This window comes from Nomascus leucogenys, chromosome 22a (genome assembly GCF_006542625.1).
Source record: "Nomascus leucogenys isolate Asia chromosome 22a, Asia_NLE_v1, whole genome shotgun sequence".
NCBI lineage: Eukaryota > Metazoa > Chordata > Mammalia > Primates > Hylobatidae > Nomascus > Nomascus leucogenys.
Genome location: NC_044402.1, coordinates 38,831,798 through 38,858,030, shown reverse-complemented (window position 1 = coordinate 38,858,030; position 26,233 = coordinate 38,831,798). Strand labels below are relative to the sequence as shown.

Below are 26,233 nucleotides of genomic sequence, written 5' to 3'. Positions count from 1 at the left end.
TACTTTACACGCTCCACATTACTGGAATATTAGAAACTTCACTGATATTGTCTGCCTCAGAAGGTTCACAGGGCTCTTCTCTATCCCCTGATAATGTGTGAGTCTTACTAAGACGTCTAGCATGCTTGAATTTTCCTATTTAGCATTTTCAAGTAGAATAATGTCATCCATATAATGAATGAGAGATGTGTTCTGGGGGATATCAGGATAATGATTTCTCGATGATATTGTGACAACATGTAGGTGACTTGACATAGCACTGATAGAAGACAAGTTTTATTTTTGTCCCTACCAGTGGAAGGCAAACTGCTTTTGGTGATCGTTGTGGATAATAATTTGAAAAACTGATCGTTCTGGATGAATATACTCCCATTAGGTACCAAGGGCTGGGTGGATTTGTTTCGTTAACAGTACAGCATCTGGGACCACAGTTGCGATTATCGTTCTGGATGAATATACTCCTATTAGGTACCAAGGGCTGGGTGGATTTGTTTCGTTAACAGCATCTGGAACCACAGTTGCGATTATCGTTCTGGATGAATATACTCCCATTAGGTACCAAGGGCTGGGTGGATTTGTTTCGTTAACAGTACAGCATCTGGGACCACAGTTGCGATTATCGTTCTGGATGAATATACTCCTATTAGGTACCAAGGGCTGGGTGGATTTGTTTCGTTAGCAGCATCTGGGACCACAGTTGCGATTTTCATTGTCATCTGATTAAGAAGAGAGAATCCATAGTCATTTTCTAAGATGCTTGTGGCTTTTCTAAAGCTGTACAGGTGATATAAATGGGTATGTGGTAGAAATCACCAACCTTGTATCTTCTAAGTCTTCAGTGATCACATTTTTCTTTGGGATTTCCCAGAGATGCAGTTTGCTTTCACTTTAATATCTTGTGGGGTGGGGATTGTTCTGGATCCTTCTTATCATAATAACCCTTATTCTACAATTTGGCAAAGCAAAGTGGGAATTTTGTCTGTTACTGTGCTTATTTATTCTTACCAGACACTCTGGGTAGATTGCCAGATAAAAGTAGAATGCTCAATTAAAATTGAAGTTCAGATAAACAACAAAATATTTGAATATAAGTATGTCCCAAGTATGTAAAATATTGCACAAGACACACTTATACAAAAAAATATATTTGTTGGTTTTCTGAATTGCAAGTTTAACTGGACGTCTTGTATTTTTATTTGCTAGATCTGGCAATACTAGACAATAACCACTTGATGACTCAGTGGTCCCAGTGGGTTTACTATGACATGGACATCTGTGGTAGGTTGAACAATGGCCCCTCAAAGATGTCCACATTCTAATCCTAAGAACCCATGAATATGTTACCTTACATGGCAAAAGGGACTTCGCAGATGTGATTAAGTTAAACATACTGAGATGGGAGGATTATCCTGGATTATCTAGGTGGGTCAAATCACAGGAGTCATTGTAAGAGGGAGGTAGAAGAGTCAGACCCAAAGGAAATGTGGGGATGGAAGCAGAGGCCAGAATGATGTCATTGCTGGCTTTGCAGATGGAAGGGGCCATGAGCCAAGAACGCAGGGGGCCTCTTGAAGATAGAAAATGTGGGGAAATCGAATATTCCCTAGAGCTTTCAAAAGGAACACAGCTCTGTTGACACCTCGATTTTAGCCTACTGATACTGATTATAGACTTATGAGCTTGGAACTGTAAGTTAACATATTTGTGTTAAGTCATTAAGTCTGTGGTAATTTGTTAAGCAGCAATAAGAAAATAATGCATCTCCTGACCTTCATTCGTCTCCATTCTGACCAGGGAACTATGGTGGCAATTATGACTGGCATAAGTTCAGAGCCTATAGTTAACAACCCTAGAAAGGTCTGGGGTTCCTTCTTACCTGTATTCATCCACCATAGTAAATGTCCACAAACTCTTCTGCGGTCAGTTTAAAGAAAATTTGGCCGGGCGCGGTGGCTCACGCCTGTAATCCCAGCACTTTGGGAGGCCGAGGCGGGAGGATCAGGAGGTCAGGAGATCGAGACCATCCTGGCTAACACGGTGAAACCCCGTCTCTACTAAAAAAAATACAAAAAAATTAGACGGGCGTGGTGGCCGGTGCCTGTAGTCCCAGCTACTCAGGAGGCTGAGGCAGGAGAATGGCGTGAATCTGGGAGGCGGAGCTTGCAGTGAGCCGAGATCGCGCCTCTGCACTCCAGCCTGGGCGACAGAGCGACTCTGTCTCAAAAAAACAAAACAACAACAACAACAACAAAATTTACAGGACACACCTGTGTCTGTTAAGACACCTGCCTCTTCAACTGAGGAGATCTATGTCTCTTAATTGACTTAGAGGTAAGGACCAGCAGTAAAACCATATCATGATGCCTCAGCTTAGATTTCTGCCTCCAGATTTAGAATTATTTTGTTTAAGTCAGCAATACTTTAGTGGATGGCCTGTCTGCTTCATTCCTAGGGACACTGTGCCAACAATGCACGGGATGCATCTGTGGAATGCATCTTTTAGCCAGAATGAAAATGAAAATGTTCTTCAAAATGAGAGAATGGCTGGCTGTTTGTTAATGAGAAAATGGGTACCATGGCACAATAGATTTCTACCTTCCTTATTCCATCTTCTATAAAACTGTCAGGAATTCCAACAAAACTTATAAAACAATGATGTTTCTAATTTTTAGGCATACATTTTTATGTGTGGTGTTTTCTTTTGTTTTGCTTTTCCTTATGGTTGATTTTTCTTCCACCACTCCTCCAACTCACAGCTTCCAATACGCCTTCTCCGAATGCTCTGTTCATTTTGGTTTTATAAGGAGGAATCCAAGATGTTAAAAAAGTCTTTCCCTATCATAACAAAGTGAACCAGGATTTTCTATTTAATTAATTTTAGATTAGTTTTTCATTTCTTCTTCTATATAAGGGTAATCTTTCACTTCCCCAGTGACACTGTAAATAGGGCTTTATATTGGGAAGTAACACACTTGTCAGGTGTTGCATATTATATCTCTACCAGTTGGTTATTCTGTGCATGTGTTTTCTAAGATAAAAATATGAGTAAATTTCTGCTAGGACAGTAACTCTCAACCTTGGCTGCATATTGGAATCATATAGGGGAATTTAAAAAATTTCTGATGGCTAGGTCCCATTTCCAGAAATTCTGATTCAAGTGGTCTGGGTTATTGCCTTGACACTAGGAGTTTTAAAAGCTACTCAGGTGGTTTTAACGTGCAGCCAAGGCAGAGAACCACTCTTCTATGGTCTTCATAATGACTTTTAACTTTAAGCTCTTGTGTAGTTACGTCAAGTTGCATCAAATATGACGAGATCGGTGATGTCAGATCTGGATTTTGGTGGCCCCTATATCGAAATGATCCCTCTTGACCACCATTATCTGTTCCAGAAACAATTCTGTATTGGCTAAGAATTTATGATGTTTTTCTGATTATTTCCATTTCAAGGGCTTGTTTGAAAATCTAAAATTCCCTTATCCTTTTCGGACAAGGCAGTTTAAAAATGTTTATTTCTTCTTCATGCTAGGGACCAGAGTAATGCTGCCTAAACACAGCCAGGGTAATGTAATATTCTTTCTTATTCAAGCCCAGATAGTGGGTAGCTTGTTGACCATGGCTGCTTTAGCTACTTGGGGAATAGTGCTCAGGTATTCAAGCTGGTGGTTGAGATAGTACACGAACTTCTCTACAAACTCCATTAGTGGCTGTTCAAGAGGCTCATGAAACAATTTAAAGGACATGAAACATGAATGGTTGAAAGTATATATAGAGAGACACAACAAAAAAAGATAATTTCAGGCCAGTATCCCTGATGAACATCGATGTGAAAATCCTCAATAAAATACTGGCAAACCAAAATCAGCAGCACATCAAAAAGCTTATCCACCATGATCAAGTTGGCTTCATCCTTGGGCTGCAAGGCTGGTTCAACATATGCAAATCAATAAATGTAATTCATCACATAAAGAGGACCAATGACAAAAATTATCTCAATAGATGCAGAAAAGACCTTCGATAAAATTCAACACCTCTTCATGCTAAAAACTCTCAATAAACTAGATATTGATGGAACATATCTCAAAATAATAAGAGCTATTTAGGACAAAACCATAGCCAATATCATACTGAATGGGCAAAAGCTGGAAATACGGATTGATGTTGATTCTTCCTATCCATGAGCTTGGAATTTTTTCCCATTGTTTGTGTCCTCATAATGTTTCAGAGAAGTTCACAGGCAGATCTACAAGGGGATATATAGAAAAATTCTTATTGTAGCATACTTTTGTGTGGATCCTGGATGCTGGAGGCAAAATAAGTTGTCTATAAATGAGAAGATGAATTAATAAAATGTGGCAATGCAAACTCTAGAATATTAAGCAACAGCCAATTGCTGCTATGAGGCTTATATAAAATATTAATTTTATTAATTAAAAATACATGCACACAGAATTCCAAGAATGGTGGTGATGTCAAGGGGTTTGATAAAGATTCCCACAAGCAATAATTGTAAAAACTGGAAAGAAATATTTAAAATAAGTATTTCAAGTCACTGGAAAGTACACAAAGCAGGCAGAAATTTAGGAGAGTCACAGATGACCATGACAGATGAGAACAGCAACTTTGTGCTTTCTATTTTTACCTAAGAGTACGTCATATCCCTTTACACTATGAGGGAAAAAAGTTGTAGCATTATTGCCTTGAGATAGCAAAGGACAGAATTTAGGGCTGGTGGAGCAGTTGGAAATTTAAGGAGAGGGGAATTCTAGAATTCAGGGACCTATAGAAGGTGTAAGGCCCCCAAATTTGAATGTGAACTATGTCCTTTTCCTAGCTGATCACAAAACTGCATATGGCATGGGGAAAACTCTATGGGATGAGGCTACATAAGAGCAGCTAAACAGAAATACCAGCTGCTGCACTTCACAAGGGAGACAGTTTATAGTCTTGAGTCCAGGCAGACTAAGTCTTTACCTGATGACATGGTTTGGATTTTTGTCCCCACTCAAATTCTATTTTCAGTTGTAATCCTCAATTACAATTGAGGTGGCACCTGGTGGGACCTGGATGAAGGAGGGGCCTAGCAGGAGTTAATTGGATCATGTGGGTGGATATCTCATAAATGGTTTAGCACCATATCACTTGGTACTGTCCTCATGGTCACGAGTGAGTTCTTACAAGATCTGGTGGTTTAAAAGGGTATGACACCCCCTCCTGCCTTGCTCCTGCTCCCACCATGTGAGATGCCTTGCTCCCTGTTTGCCTTCTGCCATGATTGTGAGTTTCCTGAGGCCTCCCCAGAAGCCAAATAGATGCCAGCATCATGCTTTTTTTTTTTTATACAGCCTGTCGATCTGTGAGCCAATTAAACCTTTTTCTTTTATAAATTACCCAACCTCAGGTATTTCTTTATAGAAATGCAAGAATGAACTGATACAGAAAATTAATACCAGGTGCAGGGTATTGCTATAAAGATTCCTGAAAATATGGAAGCAGCTTTGGAATTGAGTAACAGGAAGAGGTTGGAAGAATTTGGAGGGCTCAGAAGAAGACAGGAAGATAAGGGAAAATTTGAAACTTCCTAGATACTTGTTGAGTAGTTGTGACCCAAATGCTGACAGTGATATTGACAGAGATGGCCAGGTTCATGAAGTCTTAGATGGAGATGAGGAACTTATTGGGAACTGGAGCAAAGGTCACTTTTGTTATGCCTTAGCAAAGAACTTGGCTGCATTGTACTCCTGCTCTAGGGATCTGTGGAACTTTGAACTCAAGAGTGATGATTTAGGGTATCTGGTGGAAGACATGTCTAAGCAGCAAAGCATTCAAGATGTGTTGTTGCTGCTTCTGACAGCCTGTGCTCATATGTGTGAGCAAATAAATGACTTAAAGTTGGAAGTTATATTTAAAGGGGAAGCAGAGCATAAGAGTTTGAAACATTTGTAGCCTGGCCATGTGGTAGAAAAGAAAAGCACATTTTCAGGGGAGGAATTCAAGCAGGCTGCAGAAATTTGCATAAGTAAAAAGGAGCCAAGTACTAATAGCCAGGACAATGGAGAAAAGGCCTGGAAGGCATTTCAGAAAACTTTGAAGCAGCTTCTCCCATCAACTTCTGGGGAAGCCTCAAGAAACTTACAATCGTGGTGGAAGGCAATGATTGTGTTTCCTGAGGACTGGCAGGCCTAGGAGGACTTAATGGTTTTGTGGGCCAGGCCCTGTGTAGCCTCAGGGCCAGGCTCTGTGTGCTACCCTGTGTAGCCTCAGGACACTGCTGCGTGTATCCCAGCTGCTCTAGTTCTAGCCATGGTTCAGAGGAGCTCTCATACAGCTTGGGCTGCTGCTTCAGAGGGCGCAAGCTGCAAGCCTTGGCAGCTTCCATGTGGTGTTAATCCTGCAAGTGTGCAGGATACAAGAGCTGAGGCTTAGGAGCCTTCACCTAGATTTCAGAGGCTGTATGGAAAAGCCTGGGTGTCCAGGCAGAAGCTTGCTGCAGGGACAGAGCCCTTATGGAGAACCCCTGCTATGGTAGTGGGGAGGGGAATTGTGGAGTTGGAGCTCCACACAGAGTCCCCACTGGGGCACTGCCTAGTGGAGCTATGAGAAGGGAGCTACCATCCTCCAGACATCAGAATGGTAGATCCACTAACAGCTTGCACCCTGCACTTGAAAAAGCCACAGGCATTCAATGCCAGCCTGTGAAAGGAGCTGTGAGAACAGCCTTAGAGGTGTAACCCTGCAAAGCCACAGTGGGGGAGCTGCTTAGGGCCTTGAGAATCCACCCCTCACACCAGTGTGCCCTGGATGTAGGACATGGAGTCAAAGGAGATTATTTTGGGGCTTTAAGATTTAATGACTGCCCTCTGGGTTTCAGACTTTGATGGGGCCTGTAGCACCTTTCTTTAGGCCATTTTCTCCCTTTTGGAATGTGAGTATTAACCCAGTGCCTGTATTCTTATTGTATCTTGGAAGTAACTAACTTGTATTTTATTTTACAGGCTCATAGGTGGAAGGGAGTAGCTTTGTCTCAGATGAGAATTTGGATTTTTGAATTAATGCTGGAATGAGTTAAGACTTTGGAGGACTGTTGAAAAGGAATGATTATATTATGAAATGTGAGAAGGACATGAGATTTGAGAGGGTCCAGGAGTGGAATGACATGGTTTGGATCTGTGTTCTCACCCAAATATCATGCTTAATTGTAACCCTCAATGTTGGAGGATATCAATGTTGGGGTCTGGTAGGAGGTAATTGGATTATAGGGGTGGATTTCTCATAAATGATTTATCACCATTCCACTTGGTACTGTCCTCATGATTGTGAGTGAGTTCTCTTGAAATCTGGTCTTTGAAAAGTGTGTGGCACTGCCCCCCCAATACCTTGCTCCTGCTCCCACCGTGTGAGATGCCTTGCTTCCCCTTTGCCTTCTGCCATGATTGTAAGCTTCCTGAGGTCTGCCCAGAGGCTGAGCAGATGCCAGCATCATACTTCCTGTACAGTCCACAGAACCGTGAGCCAATTAAACCTCTTCTATTTATAAATTACCCAGTCTCAGGTATTTCTGTATAGCAAGCAAGAACAGACTAATAAATCCAAAGGAAAACCCATTTTCAGAAGAACATAACAGGATCAAGAGTCACTTAAGTGTGTCTCATTTTTAGTCCCAAATTACTAGAAGCATTAGTCTGTTCTTGGCATTGCTATGAAAATACCTGAGACTGGATAATTTATAAAGAAAAGAGATTTAATTGGCTTACAGTTCTGCAGGCTACACATGAAGCATAGTGCTGGCATTTGTTGCTGGTGAGAGCCTCAGGAAGCTTACAATCATGGTGGAAGGTGAAGGGGAGCCAGAATGTCACATGGTGAGAGGAGGAGCAAGGAAGAGAGAAGAGGGAGGTCCCAGACTCTTTTAAACAACCAGATCATTTGTGAACTAACTGATACTCACTTATGAGAAAGGTGATAGTGCTAAAGCATTCATGAGGGATCTGACATGATCTAATCACCTCCCACCAGCCCCCACCAGCAACACTGGAAATCACATTTAAACATGAGATTTAGAGGGGCCAAATATCCAAACAATATCCTTAGATATGTAAGGAAAGAAAAAGTATGATTCATACTCAGGAAAATGGCAATCTATAGCCTTGACTATGAAGGGAAATGATGTCAGATGGTTTCTCAAATCTACAGAGAGCAATGGAAAGTACTAGTGATGGTGAATATAGACATCTAGTTTGAATCTATATAGTTGCAATGTTTCTATATTTTTTCTAAAATAAAAATGAATACCATAATCTTTATATTTTCCACTAAAAAGAATGCTGAGATATAGCTCAAAGACAATAAAGAAATTAACAAGGAAAAGTGGAAAATGTATTAGGCCAGGTGTGGTGGTTCACACTTGTAATCCTAGCATTTTGGGAAGCCAAGGCAGGTGAATTGCTTGAGCTCAGGTGTTTGAGACTAGTCTGAGAAACATGGTGAAACTCCATCTCTACAAAAAATACAAATAGTAGCCAGGTGTGGTGGTGCACACCTGTAGTCTCAGCTACTTAGGAGGCTGAGCCAGGGGGTAGAGGTTGCAGTGAGCCAAGATTATGCCACTGCACTTCAGCCTGGGTGACAGAGCCAGACCTGTCTCAAAAAAAAAAAAAAAAAAAAGTGGGAAACCTATATGACAAAAAAGAAAGCAAGAAGCTGGCAAGAGAGAAGCAAAATCAATGAGATAAATAGAAAACTAATCGCAAAATAGCAGATCTAAGTTTAATCATATTAATAATTGGATTAAATATAAATGGAATAAACACTAATCAAGGGGCAAGGACCAATTATATGCTGTCTTTTAGTGACACACTTTAACTACAAAGACACAAATAGGTTGATATTCAAAGAATGAGAAAAGATCTCATGCACACTCTAATCAAAAGAAGTCTGTAGTGGCTTAACTGGTTGGGGACTGGCTGAGAGCCAGGAAAGTCTTCTGAATGTGAGGAAACAGTATAAGAGAAACCCCCAGGGATCCACACTCCAAAATAGTCTTTTATGATCTTGGCTATGGGAGAATCTCTTGATTCACTAAGGCCTCAGGCCTGACATAAGTAGCTGCTTAGAGATTGCACAGAGATATTGCTCCAGAAAGGGAACTCACTACAAAATCCCAAAGGCATCTGAGCCTAGAACAGCTTCAGCTGGACACCATTCTCGACAGCCTAGATATTGGGGATCTACAGACATGGCTGCTGCTCCAAAAAGGGAGAAGGGAGACCAGGCACTCTTATGCACCCCTGGGAGAGTCCCTACCATTCTGCTGTGTGCTGCTGTTGAGAATGAGACATGAGTGGACCATACTCGACACAGCTTCTTGCCCATACTGCTTCCTTGGGGAAGGGGGCATCCGCTCTGGTCCCAAGCTCAAGATGCCATTTTGAGAGTTTAATGCTGGGCCGCACCTCACCCTTGGTCTGAGCTTGGGCTCACGTGGCTGCAACCACCCCCCAGCCAAGGAACCGCAGGGAAACCAGCTGCTCCTACACTTATCTAGAACAATACCCACTTCCCTACAACCATGCTGCTGTAAGACTGAGATGTAAGCAGACGACACTCCTTACAGATTCTGGCCCACACTGCCAGCCTGTAAAAGGTTCCACCTTCTCAGGTTGCAGACCCATGGTACCATTTTGAGAGTTTAACACTGGCCTGTGCTCCGCCTTTGGGCAAAGTAAGCACCGACCTGGCTACAGCTTCTGCCCAGCTGAGGAGGGGCACGGAAATCGGGCTCTCCTACACATACCTAGGACAATACCTATCACCCTGATAAGGGCTGCTATGAGACTGAGACTTCAGTGGATGGCAATCTTCACAGCTTCTTGCCCATGCTGTTCATCTGAGGGAGGCCCTGCTGTCTCTTGTCACAGACCCACAGCCAACACCATTTTGAGAGCTTAACATTGGGCTTTGCCCTGCCTTTAGGCCAAGTTCAAGGCAACACGGCTGCAGCTGCCACCCAGCTGAGGGAGAGAAAAGGGAGACCAAGCTCTCCTAAGCACACATAGTACAATACCCACTGTTTTTCTACAGGTATTTGTGGGACCGAGGACTAGTCTTCCCAACCCATCACAGCTTCCAGACCACCAGTATAGACCACTTGGGTTTCAGTGCTCCATCACTGCTACCTGCATTACACCAGCTGCCCAGGGGCCTGAGAACCTGAACAAGCACAAGCCCCTAACTCCCATTACTAGAACACTTTTAAGCAAGCCATCTGGAGGCCCAAGAATCAGCCCTCTGGGACACACTAACACCAGTGCCAAAGTAAACTTCTCTGGGGCCTAAAAACAGGCACACTCAGCCCGCTGCTGCCACCACTGGGGCTCGAAGACTGGCTCAGCTGGTGTCCAAGTCCTCAGCTAAACTTAACCACAGCCTTAACTGATAACTATACCTAAGCCACTGAGGAAATCACAGATACCACTGACGTTGTGTACTGCTGAATAAGACATACAAAGATCACACTACCACAGGCACTCCAAATTAAAGCCAAAGTATCCTACTATATAGATCCATCTTCAGAAAAAAATTGTCCCCTAAAAAAGCATTTCAAAAAATTGGAACAAGCTATATCAGATGCTCAGATGTTAATGGAAGGACACAGGATTCACAAAAGGTAAGGAAATATGACACACCAAAGGACCACAACAATTATCCAGCAACATATTCCAACCAAAAATAATTGCTCAGTATTCCAAATAAAGAATTCAAAATATTGATTCTGAAGAAGTGCAATGAGATGCGAAACAAATCTGCATCAAACAAATAAATCAGAAAAGCGTTCAAGAAATGAATGAGAAATTTACCAAGGAGATAGATATCTTAAAAAAAAGCATAAGTTCTGGAATTGAAAAGCTCATTGAAAGAAATAAAAAAATATATTTGAAAGCTTCAATAATAGACTAGATCTAACAGAAGAAAGAATCTCAGAATTTGAATACAGGTCTTTTGAAATAATCCAGCCAGACAAAAATAAGGAAAAAAGAATAAAAAATAATGAACAAAGCAGATGTCTGGACTACATAAAGCACACAAACTTAAAAATTATTGGTATTCCCAAGGAGGAAAAGAGATCAGAGTTTAGAAACCCTGTTTAAGGAGATAATCTATGAAAACTTCCCAAGTCTAGCAAGAAAGTTAGACACCCAGTTATAGGAGGCCTAGCAATCTCCACGAAAATACATTGCAAAAAGGACTTCACCTGGCATATTATATTGAGAATGTCTAAAGTCAAGGTGGAAGAAAGAATTTTAAAATTAGCAAGAGAAAAGCATCTAGTCACCTGTAAAGGAAACCTTATTAAACTAACAGCAGGCTTTTCAGCAGAGACCTTACACAGCAGAAGAGAATGATGTGGTATTTTCAAAGTACTGAAAGGAAAAAATTGTCAGTCTAGATTTTTATTTTCTGCCAGAATAAGCTTCATAAATGAAGGAGAAATAAAGTCTTTCCCAGAGAAGCAAACACTGAGGGAAATTGTCACCACTATACCAGCCCTAAAGGAAATGCTCAAAGGGGTCTTAAACATGGAAACAAAAGGTTGATATTCACCATCACAGAAACAAATGAAAATATAAAACTCATAGGTCTCATAAAACAATCACACAAAGGAGGAAGAGAAAAGGATCAAATGGCAGCATGACAGAATTTCATCAAACCACAAAGAGAAAAACACAGAGAAAAAAGAAAGAAACAAAGAATTTATAAAACAACTTGAAAACAATTAACAATGACAGGAATAAAGCTCTACATATCAATATCAACCTTGAATGTAAATGGACTAAATGCTCCACTTAAAAGATACAGATTGGCAGAATGTATTAAAAACATGACTGAACTGTATTCCACTTACAAAACTCATCTTACCAATAAAGACACATATAGACTGAAAGCAAAGAGGTGGAAATAGATATTCTACACAAAAGGAAACCAAAAGTTAGCAGAAGTAGCTATATTTATATCAGATAAAACAGACTTTAAATAAAAAGCAGGAAAAAAGACAAAGAAGGTCATCATATAATAATGATAAAGGGACCAATTCAGCAAGAGGATATAGCAGTCCTAAATGTATATACATTCAACATTGGAGCACCCAAATTCATAAAACAAATATTCCTAGACCTAAAGAGATGGCAATACAATAATAGTGGGAGCTTCAACATCCCACTCACAGGACTGGATAGATCATCAAGACAGAAATTTAACAAAGAAACATTGGACTTAAATTGGACTTTAGACTAAATGGACTTATACAGAACATTCTATGCAACAACTACAAAATATACATTCTTTTCATCAGCACATGGAATATTCTTCAAGATAAACCACATGTTAGGTCATAAAACAAGTCTTAACAAATTTTAAACAATTGAAATTACCTCAAGTATCTTCTCAGACCACTGTGAAATAAAGGTAGAAATCAATACCCAGAGGATCTTTGGAAACCATACAAATACATGGGAATTAAACAACATGCTCCCGAACAATCACTGGGTCAAGAAAGAAGTTAACACAGAGATTAAATTTTTTTGAAACAAATGAAAATAAAAATGCTATATACTAAAACCTGTGGGATACAGCAAAAGCAGTGCTAAGAAGGAATTTTCTAGCATTAAATATCTACATCAAAAAGTAGAAATATTGAAAAGAAGCAACCTAACAATGCAAACTAGAAATGCTAGTTTGTCAAGGAACTAGAAAAACAAGAACAAACCAAACCCAGAATTAAAAAGAATAACAGAAATAACAAAGATCAGAGGAGAACCAAATGTAATAAAGACCAACGAAAGTTTACAGAGGACCAATGAAACAAAAAATTGGTTCTTCAAAAAGATAAACAATATTGATAAACCACTAGCTAGACTTACCAAGGAAAGAAGAGAAAATCCAAATAAACACAATCGGAAATGAAAAAGACATTAAAACATACCACAGAAATACGAAGATCATCAGAGACTGTTATGAACAATTATATGCTTACAAACTAGAAGACCTAGAGGAAATGGATAAACTATTGAAAACATCTCCTGAGATTGAACCAGGAAGAAATAAAACTCCTGAACAGATCAATAGTGAGTAGTGAGATTAAATTAGTAATAAAAATATTCCAACAAAACAAACCCAAGACCAGCTGAATTCACAGCTGAATTCTGCCAAAGAACTAATGCAAATCTTCCTGAAACTATTCCAAAAAATCAAGGAGTAGGGAATTCTTCCTAACTCATTCGATGAGGCCAGTGTCACCCTGATACCAAAACTAGACAAAGACACAACAAAAAACAAAACTACAGACCAATATCCCTGATGAGCCTAGATGCAAAAATACTGAGCGAAATACTAGCAAACTGGATTCAACAGCACATCAAAAAGATAATATACCATGATCAAGTGAGTTTTATACCAGGGATGCAAGGATGATTTAACATACACAAATCAATAAATGTGATACATCACTTCTACAGAATAAAGGACAAAACCATATGATTGTCTGAATAGATGTAGAAAAAGCATTAGATAAAATTCAGCATCCCATCATGATTCAAATCCTCAACAAACTAGGCATACAAGAAAGATACCTCAACATAGTAAGTGCCACATATGAAAAACCCACAACTAAATGAGGAAAAGTTGAAAGCATTCCCTCTAAGCATTGGAACAAGACAAGGATGCCCACTTTCACCACTCTTATTCAACATGTGATATGGTTTGGCTCTGTATTCCCACCCAAGCCTCATCCTAAATTGTAATCCCCACGTGTTGAGGGAGGGAGGTGATTAGACCATGGGGGGGCAGTTTCCCCCATGCTGTTCTCATGACATTGAGTGAGTTATCATGAGATCTGATGGTTTTATAAGGCAGTTTTCCCTGCTCTTGTTGGCTGTCCCTTGCCTGCCACCATGTAAGACGTGCCTGCTTCCCCTTCCACCGTAATTGTAAGTTTCTTGAGGCCTCCCTCCAGCCATGTGAAACTGCGAGTCAATTAAACCTCTTTCCTTTATAAATTACCCAGTCTTGGGAAGTTCCTTATGGCAGTGTGAAAATGGACTTATACAACATGGTGCTGGAAGTCCTCATAGAGCAATCAGGCAAGACAAAAAAATGAAAGGCATCCAAATGGGAAAAGAGGAAGTCAAATTATCCCTGTTTACTGATGACGTAATCTTATATCAGGAAAACCTTAACAACTCCACCAAAAAAAAACTGTTACATTTAATACATGAATTCAGTAAAGTTTCAAGATACAGAATTAGCATACAGAACTCAGTAGCATTTTTATACACCAATAATAACCTAACTGAGGACCAAATAAAGAGAGCAATCCCATTTACGATAGCTACATGGAAAAACATCCCATGCTTATGGAGCAGAAGAATCAATATCATTAAAATGAAAATGTTGTCCAAAGCAATCTACAGATTCAACACAATCACTATCAAATTATCAATGTCATTTTTTGGTGAATTAGAAGAAACATTCCTCAAATTCATATGAAACCTTAAAAGTTCCTGAATAGCCAAAGCAATCCTAAGCAAAAAAAACAAAAAAACCCCCAAAAAACAAAAAAACCCCCAAAAAACAAAGCTGAAGAAATCATATTATCTGACTTTAAGTTATACTACAAGGCTATAATAATCAAAACGGCATGGTACTGGTATAAAAGTAGATACATAGATCAATGGAACAGAATAGAGAACCCGGAAATAAAGTCACATACCTACAACCAACTGTTGCTTGACAAAACCAACAAAAATGTACACTAGAGAAACAGACACTGTATTCAATAAATGATGCTGGAAAAATTGAATAATTATATGCAGAAGAAGGAAACGGGATCCATCTTGAGTTACCATATGCAAAAGGTAATTCAAAATGGATTTAAGACCCAAATGTAATACCTGAAATCATAAGAATCCTAGAAATAAACAAGAAAAATACTCTTCTGGACATTGACCAAAGCAATGAATTTATGATCAAGTCCTCAAAAACAAATGCAATAAAAGTGAAAATAGACATATGGTTCTTAATTAAACTAAAAATCTTCTCTGAACCGTAAAAGAAACAATCAACAGAGTAAATAGACAACTTATACAGAAGGGAAAGAATAGTTGCAAACTATGCATCTGTTAAAGTGCTAATATCCAGAGTTTATCAGGAACTCAAACAGCTCAACAAGAAAAAAATCAAATAACCCATTAAAAAGTGGGCAAAAGACTTGAACAGACATCTTTCAAAAGAAGACATACAAGAGGCAAACAAACATATGAAGAAATGCTCAACATTACTAATCATCAGAGGAATGCAAATTAAAACCAAAATAAGATATCATCATACATTAATCAGAATGGCTATTATTAAAAAGTCATAAAACAACATATGTTGATGAGGATGCAGAGATAAGGGAATGCTTATACACTGTTGGTGGGAATGAAAATTAGTACATTTCTATGGAAAACAGTATGAAGATTTCCAAAAGAACTAAAAGTAGAACTACCATTTGATCTTGCAATCCTACTATTGAATCAGTACTGAACCAAAGGGAAATAAATCATTATATAAAAAAGATAAGTGTACTCATACATTTATTGCAGCACTATTTACAATAGCAAAGTCATCAAATCAACCTAAGAGCCCATTATCAAAAGACTGGATAAAGAAATGTATATACCATGGAGTACTACTCAACCATAAAAAAGAATGAAACTGTGGCTTCTGCAACAACATGGATGGAACTGGAGGCCATTATCTTAAGTGAAATAGATCAGAAATAAAAGTAAAAAACTGCACGTGTTTTTACTTGTAGGTGCAAGCTAAAGAATGGATATACATGGACATACAGAGTAGAATAATAGACATTGAAGACTACAAAAGGTGGGAGGTTAGGAATGGGGTGAGAGTTGAAATATTGCCTATTGGGTACAGTGCTCACTATTCAGGTGATGGATATGCTAAAAGCCTGGATTCACCACCATGCAACATATGCATGTAAGAAATCTGCATTTGTAGTTCCCAGATATATTTTTAAAATTCAGTTAGGTAATTCACCATTTTAATAACATAACATAGTAAAACCATATGATCATTTCAATAGTAGCCTCCCCTGCCACCCAGCCCCTCCCACACCTTTTAATCCTGTATCCCACATTTGTTTTGAGCCAGCTTGGAGATTCTCAGATACATCCTTATTAGCTATTGGCTCTACACTCAGGGACTTTCCTGGGCTATTGTTTCTTGGATGGTGCTAGGAATTCCCAGGAAATCCAGGACCAGTTTTTGCTCCTTACATTCCATGAGAGTTGTCTTGTACCAGGAAACCCCCATACCTCATCCTGTTTGGTTTGTTTTTACAGAACTTTCCATCTCCATGTAGGGTGAGGAGTGTGGATTGGCTTGTTTGCCCCATTTGATCTCCCCTAAAAGAGAAATTGTATCTCTGTGTCCACAGAACACAAAAGACAGAAATTCCCTGTGGCCTGAAAAATGGGTCATTAAAAGGTTGGAATGGTCTGTAGCAGTCTTCAGGCAATCCAGCACACTGAGATTGAGGATCCTGGCTTCTATGGGCATCATGGCAGGCTTAGAGCATGACCTGACTCCTTCCCTAGTTATCAATCTCTTTCTGTAGATATGAAGGAGCTCAGTCATTGCTCTGGGTCAAATATACTTCAAATACATGTTAAGGGAAAGGCATCTATCTTCAGAATAGACCATCCTGGAAAATCTGGAAAACACTCTGACCTACTGTGGTTGGTACTTTGTTCAAATATTTTCAGACCCGATGTCCTGCTCACTTCCAGGATAGGGCTGTCTTTTAATACCTAAACATGATACACTGTTGGGGCAGAATACTCTGGCTTCTTTCTCCCTCATCCTCAGTCAGGCATGTAATAAATACTCTACAAATGTTTATTGGATACACAAATGAACAGTCCTAAGGTGAGCTGTGTGTTCCACAGCTGGAGAAGAGAGTTTCTAATGGAATCTGAACACCAGGACCGATTTATCTTCCTAAGGCACTCAGCCTTTGGGATAAAGAGGAGAGAGGACAACAGACTGCAGATCAGAGTGAGATGGGGCAATGGGCTGGAAGTGGCCTTGTGGGGGCTCATCTCCATCAGGCCAGGAAGCAGTGATGAGGCAACACTTTGCTGGTTCAGTTAGGGTCTGGCTTCTGCCCTAGTAGAGCTGAGTGGTTTAGCAGAACAGAGACAAGGTGAGGGTGATGTCTAGGAATCTGAGTATAAGATATCTCTTCCAGCCTTAATCCAGATGATAGCTCCTGGGATAGAGCTGTCCACTCGTGGGTTTGGAGAGTGGGAATTTATAGCCCTTACTTTCAGCTGTACTCTTCTACCAGAATCATGTGCCACCCTAATTAGCAATCACTTTTCTGGTCAAGGTGGATGAGTCATGAAAATGATATGACCCATCATTGCCCTTTGGGAGAAATTTTTATTTCTGTCTTTTCAGAGTATTATCTCTGCAATGGAGCTGGAGTTCAATAAATTCCTGGGTGTGACTGCAGTAAGATGGACCAGAGGTAGCTTGGTTAGTGCACTCTGGAAGTACCAGTCTTCCATATGCCAAGCCTCTGAGGGTGGGGATGGTCACTTACCTACATTAGCCCCAGAGGGAAGAGGAAAATCTAAGAGGATCAGGAACATCAGCATATTTTCTATAGGCTGCTTAGTTCAGGAGTGACCTGTGCCTCCTTCTTTCAGGTTTTTCAGCCCAACAGGCAAAGTGAGGAGAGGCAGGCTTAGTGACCATCAGTTTCTTCCTGGCCTATTGATTCTTAAGATGTAGACTTTCACCATGTGCCTCGTGCCTCCCACAGGAATGTCTGTATGGTGAGGGTGTTGCAAAAAATATGTTCTTAGGCAGTTGCTGAGTCGACATGACCACATTTACCAGAAGGAAGTCCTGGACTTGCAGATGGGATGAATGGGGTTCTCGGGGACTTTGGTGTTAGTCAGAAGTAGTGTTCTCTTATGTGGTTGAATTCTGGGTCTTCATAGAGCCTGAACATCATACCACATTGCCTTGCATTTGTGATTAGCACCTGCCTACTTTCTGAAATATCATCACCTGACTCAATTCTTTTCCTTTAAGTTTTTTAAACTTAAAGTCTCTTTTAAACTCAAAGTCTGTAGAACTTTTTTGTTTAAAATAAATGCAAGAGGGCCAAACACTGGTCTCACCTAAAACACACTGGCAAGAATCTAGTCATCCATGACCTTCTTTGTACTGTTGAGTAGCAGTTTCAGGCAACTGCAGAATCTCTGGAGCAACACTTGAGATTCTGGAGTAGAGAGAGGTTTCTCATTGACATGTACATGTCAGACACAATCCTTGCCTTGCAGGTAGGGCCTCTGAAGGCTCCACATGGAATGGCAAGGGGCAGGGCTCAACTCACAATCTTCAGATTTTCCATCTACACAGACTCTTTCTCCTCTGCTCCCCTCTTCTCTGGCCTTTGGTTGTTTGAAAAGGAAAATGGCTTAGTGTGGGTGAATGCGTGTGTGTGTGTGTGTGTGTGTGTGTGTGTGTGTGTGTGTGAGAGAGAGAGAGACAGAGGAGAAAGAACTTTCTCTTTCTGAAATATCATCACCTGACCCAATCCTTCTCCTTTTTGCCTTAGCTGTTGGGTTGGGGGAGAAGTTCCCAGTGAGGTTTCTGTGCCTGAGATTACCATAATTTTATGACTTTCCATTCAAGTTGGTAAGGCTTCTAATGCTCAAAGTCTGCACGTGGAAAAAGAAAGAATTGTGTTCTTTTACATTGGTTTTCATTGTGCAAAACACTTTCTTGCCAAAGTTCTGCTGATGAAGTTTACTCAATAGGGAAGTGTGCAGATTTGTTAGAAGTGGTGGGTCTGGCTTCTGGGATGGTCACCTTCTGGAGGTGAGCACCCTGGGGTCTGTAGAGACCTTTTCAGCAGGGCAGCAGAGACAATGAGCTGCCTTGGAAGTGCTGACTGGCAGAGAAAGACCTGAAGATGAGATGAATGCCCTTGTGGCTTCCTGGGGACTGACTCCTGAGACTGGGCAGTGCTCTGAGGCTCTAAGTAAATGCCACAGGGAGGAAGGGCTGAATGGGGGACTTTTCTACTGCTGCTCCCTCCTTCTTTCTCTTCACCAGCAAGTATTCTTTCCATTTGTCAGTGCATTTTTCAGTACATTTTCCATTTGTCAGTACATTTAATAATGAGACTGTTATCCCCCAGAGCATGCCAGTAATAGATAATTCCTATGGGTAGGCAGTTAGTAAATACAGAGAGAATGACTGAGGATTGTTAAAGATGTATTATTGATTAAAATTTTGTTGATAAATGGCTTACACTGAATATTCGACAAATAACTTTCTGATAAGAGATACACACAAAATAATGGTCAAATTCACCAAAGCATTTCTGTATATAGCCTGTTGGATTTGATAAAATGTCTGTTCAGGGATTATTTCATTTAAGATTATGAAAACTGCAAAAGTTCAGATGGTAAATGTCACACTGAAAGGAGTAATTAACATTTCTACTTAACCTAGGAAAACCTCCTGACTGATTCTGTGTAGTTACTTTCAGAAGGTGTTTAAAGCTTAATTTTACATTATGTGATTTCAGTAATCTTTTGTTTGAATATAATATTGATGTAGAGAGTCATGGGCTAATCTTCAGGGCAAATGTATTGTTATTTTGGTCAACATTTTGTGAGGTGTTTTATATACCTTCAGAGTATCACAAGTTCTGAGACAGATCTTCATCACATTGGGGAGGAAAATGCTGGCTTATACATACAGTGGGGTTGGTATAGTGTAAGGAAGGGCTATAAACCACAAAGTGACTGAGATAGGTCTCAATCTAACAGAAGTTTATTTAGCCAAGGTTGAAGATGCAGCTGGGGAAAAAATACAAGCCAAAGGAGCATCTACAACCTGTGCTTTTCTCTAAATGGTTTTAGGAACTTCAGTATTTAAAGGGGAAAGAGCAAGCAGGAAGGTAAAAATGGGAGAGAGAGTAGGACTTGAGGCAGATGGTTATGTTCTTGGGAGGTTCCAATTAGCCTCAGTAAATCTACACTTTACACAAGATAAAGTAAACATGTGGAAAAGCAAGTAGAGGAAATGAGGTGATGCCACAGGATTGTGGATTACAGCTGTTTGGAAATAAGTAGAAAGCAGTTTTTTTTTTTTTTTTTTCCCCCATGGGTCAGTTCCCAAGCTTAACTTTCCCTTTGGAATAGTGAGGTTTGGGTCCTGAGAGTCTATTTTCTTTCACAAGGTTTAGGACAAGCATGCTGGCTGGTGATGGATGCTGGGGTTCTTCCATCCTCAGATATTGTGATTAGTGCTGTTATGAACATGGGTGTTCATTAGCTATTTTTAAAGAAGCAAATCTCTTTACATTTTCTTTGTTCTATTGCTTGTATGGTTTAATGTTTTTGCATTTAGATCTGTGATCCATTTGAGGTTTATTTTGAAGTATGGTGTGAGGAATGGATCCAATTATAGCTTCCATCCTCTCCAAATATCTATCTAGTTGTTCTAATGCTATTTATTAAAAATCCATTGTTTCCCAGTGATTTGAGATGCCACCTTTTTCATACACTAAAGTAGGTCTTTTTTTGGAATTTCAGTTCTGTCTTTTTGGCCTGCCAGTCTTTTTTTTTCTTGGGATGGGGTCTTGCTCTGTTGCTCAGGCTGGAGTGCATGGTTCACTGCAGCCTCAACCTCGTGGGTTCAAGTAATCCTTCCACTTTAGCCTCCCAAGTAGCTGGGACTACAGGCACAGGCCACCATGCCTGGCTAATTTTAACATTTTGTGTAGAGACAGTGTTTCCCAGACCTAATCCCCAATGTGATGGCATTAGGTGGGGCCTTTGGGTTGTGATTAGGTTGTAAGAGCTGAGCTCTTTGAATGGGACTAGGTCCCTTGTAAAAGAGACATCAGAGAATTCCCTTGCCCCTTTTACCATATGTGGACACAGGGAGAGGATGGTTGTCTGTGAACCAGAAAATGGGCCCTTATTAGACACTGAATCTGCTAGTGACTTGATCTTAGACTTCTTAGCCTCTAGACCTGTGAGAAATAAATTTGTTATTTATAAGCCACCCAATTTGTGCTATTTTGTTGTAGCAATCCAAACAAAGTACTGAATGACGTTTAATGAACAAATGAGGAATTGGCTATTTATACTCTGTGGACGTTTATTAAGGCTCTGGCAACCCTGTGGAGCTGGCCTGTGTCCCCGAGAAGAAGAGTCAGTCACAGGGGAGTCTCCATCTGATCCAGCTGTTTGAAGCTTCTCATCGTTCTCCTTATCCAGGGCAGGAAACTTGAGACCCTGGTGAAGACTTCTGGAGGAACCCCTGACACCTTTCCATAGGAGACGATGCCGTGGGCCATATTGTTACACAGCAGGGGGCCTCCGGAGTCTCCCTGTAGGTAGAGAGGGGAAGGGAGACTGAGACAGGCCTCCCTGCTCCTGCTGCCCTGAGCTCCGGGCTGTCAGAGAAGGCAGGGATGGGTGGGCTCCTTCAATTACTGGGTGTGTTTGAGATGGAAGATCGGTGGGGTGCAGGAGCCAAGCCTCTGGATCTTTTCGGTCGCTGGACTTCAGCTCTGCCTGAGTTACTGTCTCCAGCCCAATCCGAGTCAAGGTACCTCCCCCTTCTCCAGGAGAATGTTGCCTATGTATGTGTTGTGGGTCTTCCTCCTATTTCCCCAGAGACCAGGTTGATGGGGAAAACAATCCCCAGCCCACTGTGGTCTGGCCGCCAGGCTGGGGCTGTGGGGATGGAATCTGTTCGCCCTGCCCTGGCTCTGCACGGGCCCCTGTCTCCCGGGGTGTGTTGGCCAATGCCCATGCCTTACCCTGAAGGCAGCCTTCCGTTCCCGCGGGTCCCCCACACAAATCTGCCTTCGGCCGTCGTAGGAATCGAAGATGCGGCGGCACTGATTATCCCTCTGCACTCTCAGCTGCACCTCTCGGAGTCTGTCTGTTCCCCTCGTCCTGCTGACCAAGCCCCAGCCGGCCACAGTGCACCGCGTCCCGGGTCTCAGTCTCTCCTGGGTTCTAGGCAGAGCCACTGGGCTCACGTTTCGATTCCGTCTGACTCTTCGGCTCAGCTGGAGGAAGAATGTAGGCGTTCCCGCTCAGCTGGGGCCTCCAGACAAGGCTCGGGGGTCGCTGGTGCAGTACACATCCCATGCCCTCCCCGCCACCCCGGAGCCTTGCCCTCACTTCCTCCTCCATTGTCCCCGGACACACTAGGAAGGAGCCAGAGGGCCAGGTAGGTGGTACCTGCAATAACATGATGTCATTCTGGATGGTCTGCTGATTATATCGAGGATGGCGGATGGCTCTGCGCACAGTGATGTGTTGCTGGGTGTTTTCCGGTCTCTGGATATTGTGGGCTCCCAGGGTGACAATTATACGGCTGCAAAAGCAAGAGATAGGTCTGGGCTGCAGGAGCTATTGTCCACCAGCTCTGCAGGGTAGGCGGACAGCACGGGGAGGGCAAGACTGCAGCTAACCAGAATCGAGGGGATGGGAGGGCCCTGGGACTCAGCTGTATCCTCTCTCAGCAGCTCTGAGCTAGGGATGATAGGGTGGTAGTTGCTTTCAGGTTTGCTCCCCCAGATTAAATTGATAAATAGCCTGAGTTTATATTTTGAGCCCCAATATGTGTCTTCCATCTCTTCCTGTTGCTCTTTTTTATCTTACCCTCCTTTCCTCCTCATTTACACTGGCCTATCCCCTCCCGCAAAGACTCACTTGGTCTCTCTTTCACCCTTTCATTGCTATAACCCTTCTTTCAGATGGCTCCTCCTCCGATGAGCTCCCCAGGGCTGTGCTCCTGGCTGCCCAGGAAGCTCCTTAGCTCCTCACCTTCCCCAGCAGTGAGCTGCTGTCAGCACAAAGTCTTCTCGCACCAGGAACCCTCCACAACTTCTCTGACCTGCTGGAGTCTGGATCTGAAGATATGCCATGTAGGGGCGGGAGTGGGGCCTGGTCTCCTGGCCTCCGATGATCTCCCCTGGAAGGAAGCATTTGGCACTTAGTTCTATGCTTGCTGAACCTGCAGTGTGGGTACCAGATTGGTGGCTCCAGAAAGTCTGGAAGATGGGGATGGCAGGAGAGAGGGTGCAGGAGAGGGAGGAGATGGTGCTGAGGGTTGGAGTCTATGGGGCAGCAGATTGGGAGCGGGCTCCAGGGTTCTACAGGAAACACTGCTGTCTTGAAAGGAGCCCTTTTCCCCATCCTAGGCCTCAGCTCCCTCCTCCCCTCCAAAAGAGGGAGAACAACCATTGTTCCAGGCAAGGCCAGCTTCAGTCTCAGGTATTGAGGAGAATGCTTTGCTGTAAGTACAGGATTGTTCCTGAAGTTCCCTTATACTTTCATCCTCATGGAGCTTCCCAGAGCCCTCTGAGTCCAATTCAAGACCACGTGGGACTGGCGTTTAAAAATCTAGACATGAGCTGATGGTACTGTTATTGCTGTATTCTTACCTCCTAGGTAGGCTCTGACACATGCTGCCAAATTATTTATACAAAGCATGTTTTTATAGCACTTACAGTGTGTGGGCAATTCCAAGACATTTAAATACCCTAACTTATTTAACTCTCATGGCAACTCTACAAGGTAGGTATTAATATTATTCTCATTTTGTAGATGAGGAAACTGAGGAAATACAAATTCAAATAACTTGCTCAACAGTACAGAATTAGGATATACCAAGGCAATTTGGCTCAAGAATCTATGGGATGAGGTCAGGCCTCTGAGGGTGGGGATGGTCACTCACCTGCCTCAGCCCCAGTGGGTAGGAGAAAGGCCAGCAGAAGCAGGAGTGGCTGCATCTTTCCTGAAAGGCTGCCCAGTCAGTTGCTGCTGTGCTTCCTCCTCCTAGATTTTAAGGCCGTGAGAGAGGAAGGAAGGGGTGGGTACAGGGGATTGAGAATTCACAGTCCCATTCTCCTGCTACCATGAAAGGTTTCATCACCCAAGGCTGCTCAGGAGGTTTGCCCACAAACTGCCGGAGATCTGGGCGAGACGGTGTAATCCAAGCCAACATAGTGAGCTCTTGTGCAGCTGCTAAGTCAGTGCCGAGAGCAGAAATAGGAACCCAGCACAACAACGAAGGGGCTTGGGGCATTGTGTCCAGAACCCTCAATCCATCAAATTCCAGAATACTCCAGCAGAGCAAGAAAGCTGGCAGCTGCCCACTTCCTGTTTTCTACTCCTCTGGGATTACAGCATCAGTGCTTTTGAATTTCTGGGTTTCTCCTAATGAATGCAAGTTCCCTGGATTGCTTATCTGTATATACTTAATAAGTCTGGGACAAGGATGAATGAAAGGGTGTGGTGTGGTGAGGGATGTGGGTAAGAACATCAGGAAAAAGTTGAAGGGGGCAGAAGAGGAAAGGGTAAGCCTGCCTGCTTTCAGTGTTTGGCCCAAGACCACCCTGCTGAGACCCCTGTTGCTCCAATTTCTTTCTAGAAGTTGTCAAGTCAGATTGCGCAGGCACTCTCCTGAGTAGGTGAAGCGTGCGGCTGGAGAAAGAAAAGGAAGAACAAGGCTCTGACAATCACAATTACTTTCTTAGGTCACTTGAGTCCTCAGTGAAAATTATGACACAATCGAAGACTTCTACTTGCCCGCTTCCTACCCAAGGTTAAAGTCTTTATTTTCCAGATGGCTCCTTGCTTGCAGAAAAGGCTTAGTGATTTGGTTTTATTGGGAGCTGTCGTATCCTAGCTGGAAAATATCTAAGATCCCATTTCATTGGTGACATTAGAGGCCCATCAACCTAATCCCAGGAGCGAAAGCTTCTGAGAAGGAGGTACATTCATTGCTGTGCTATCTATAAAAGAATTAGAGCCACATACTCAACAATGGGAGAAAATAACAGCAAATTACTGCAGAGTAACACTGGATTATTAAAAACACTTAAAAATATTTAGAAGATTCTGTGTATGCACAGAAAACCATTATAATCCAGTATAATTTTTGCAGAAACAGCAGAATTGAAGACTAATACAATTCCCAATCTCTTTTTTTCTTTTATTTTTAAAATCTTTTACTTATGTGTTTATTTTTAACTTTTATTTTAGGTTTGGGGGTACATGTGAAGGTTTGTTAATAGGTAAACACATGTTATGGGGGTTTGTTGTACATATTTATAACCCAGATATTAAGCCCAGCACTCAATAGTTATCTTTTCTGCTCCTCTCCCTCCTCTTACCCCACTGTCTGTTGTTTTCTTCTTTGTGTTCACAGTTCTTATCATTTAGCTTCCACTTATAATTGAGAACATGTACTATTTGGTTTCATGTGTTAATTTGCTAAGGATAATAGCCTCCAGCTCCATCCATGTCCCTGCAAAGGTCATGAGTCCATTCTTTTTTATGACTGCATATGTATATGCACCACAATGTATATGTACCACATTTTCTTTTTCTGGTCTATTGATGGGCAGTTAGTTTGATTCCATGTCTTTGCTTTTGTGAATAGTGCTGCAGTGAACATTTGTGTGCATGTGTCTTTATGGTAGAATGATTTATATTCCTCTGGGTAAATATCCAGTGATGGGATTGCTGGGTCAAATGGTAGTTCTGCTTTTAGCTCTTTGAAAGATCACCATACTGCTTTCCACAATGGTTGAACTGCTCCCACCAACAGTGTATAAGTGTTCTCTTTTGTCTTCAATTTTGCCAGCATCTGTTATTTTTTGACTTTTTAGTAATAGCCATTCTGATTGGTGTGAGATACAATTCCCAATCTTTATGGAGTATAATAGGCCCTCTTGAAAATCTCATGAAAGTTGGGGTTCCTTTCCTTATACATAAATAGATAATTTTTTCACTTATTTTTAGAGCTGCACGGAGCTTAACCTCTTCTCTTGTACAGGCTCTATAAAATGTCTTTATGCATCTGAAAAGTAACGTGAAGAAGAAGGGAACAAAGAGAGAATAGTATAGCACCTTTATTAGTGCCTTAGCATTTGGCATAATTTAATTTATTAAAAATTTTCAACATTTTGTTTTGTTTTAACAATGTTAGTTTAACTTAAAAGTAGAAGAAAGGGATAAAGAAAAACCTGCACTTATGAAAGAAGAGGAGTAAAATGTATGCATTCAGTCATGTAATAAAGATTGATTAGGAAATTTCATTAATAGTGACCTAGAATT

General features: G+C 41.4%; 1 protein-coding gene across 1 annotated transcript; it reads right to left on the bottom strand.

Annotated features, from left to right (window-relative positions):
• Window positions 1-21,228: 21,228 nt before the first annotated feature.
• On the bottom strand, window positions 21,229-23,938 carry CTSG (cathepsin G). The gene is made up of 5 exons (XM_003260704.4): window positions 23,847-23,938; window positions 22,934-23,081; window positions 22,346-22,481; window positions 21,916-22,170; window positions 21,229-21,480 (listed from the first exon to the last, which is right to left on the bottom strand). Exons 1-5 carry the CDS (start codon window positions 23,899-23,901, stop codon window positions 21,307-21,309), a joined length of 768 nt encoding a protein of 255 aa, XP_003260752.1. The 5' UTR covers window positions 23,902-23,938; the 3' UTR covers window positions 21,229-21,306.
• Window positions 23,939-26,233: the final 2,295 nt, after the last annotated feature.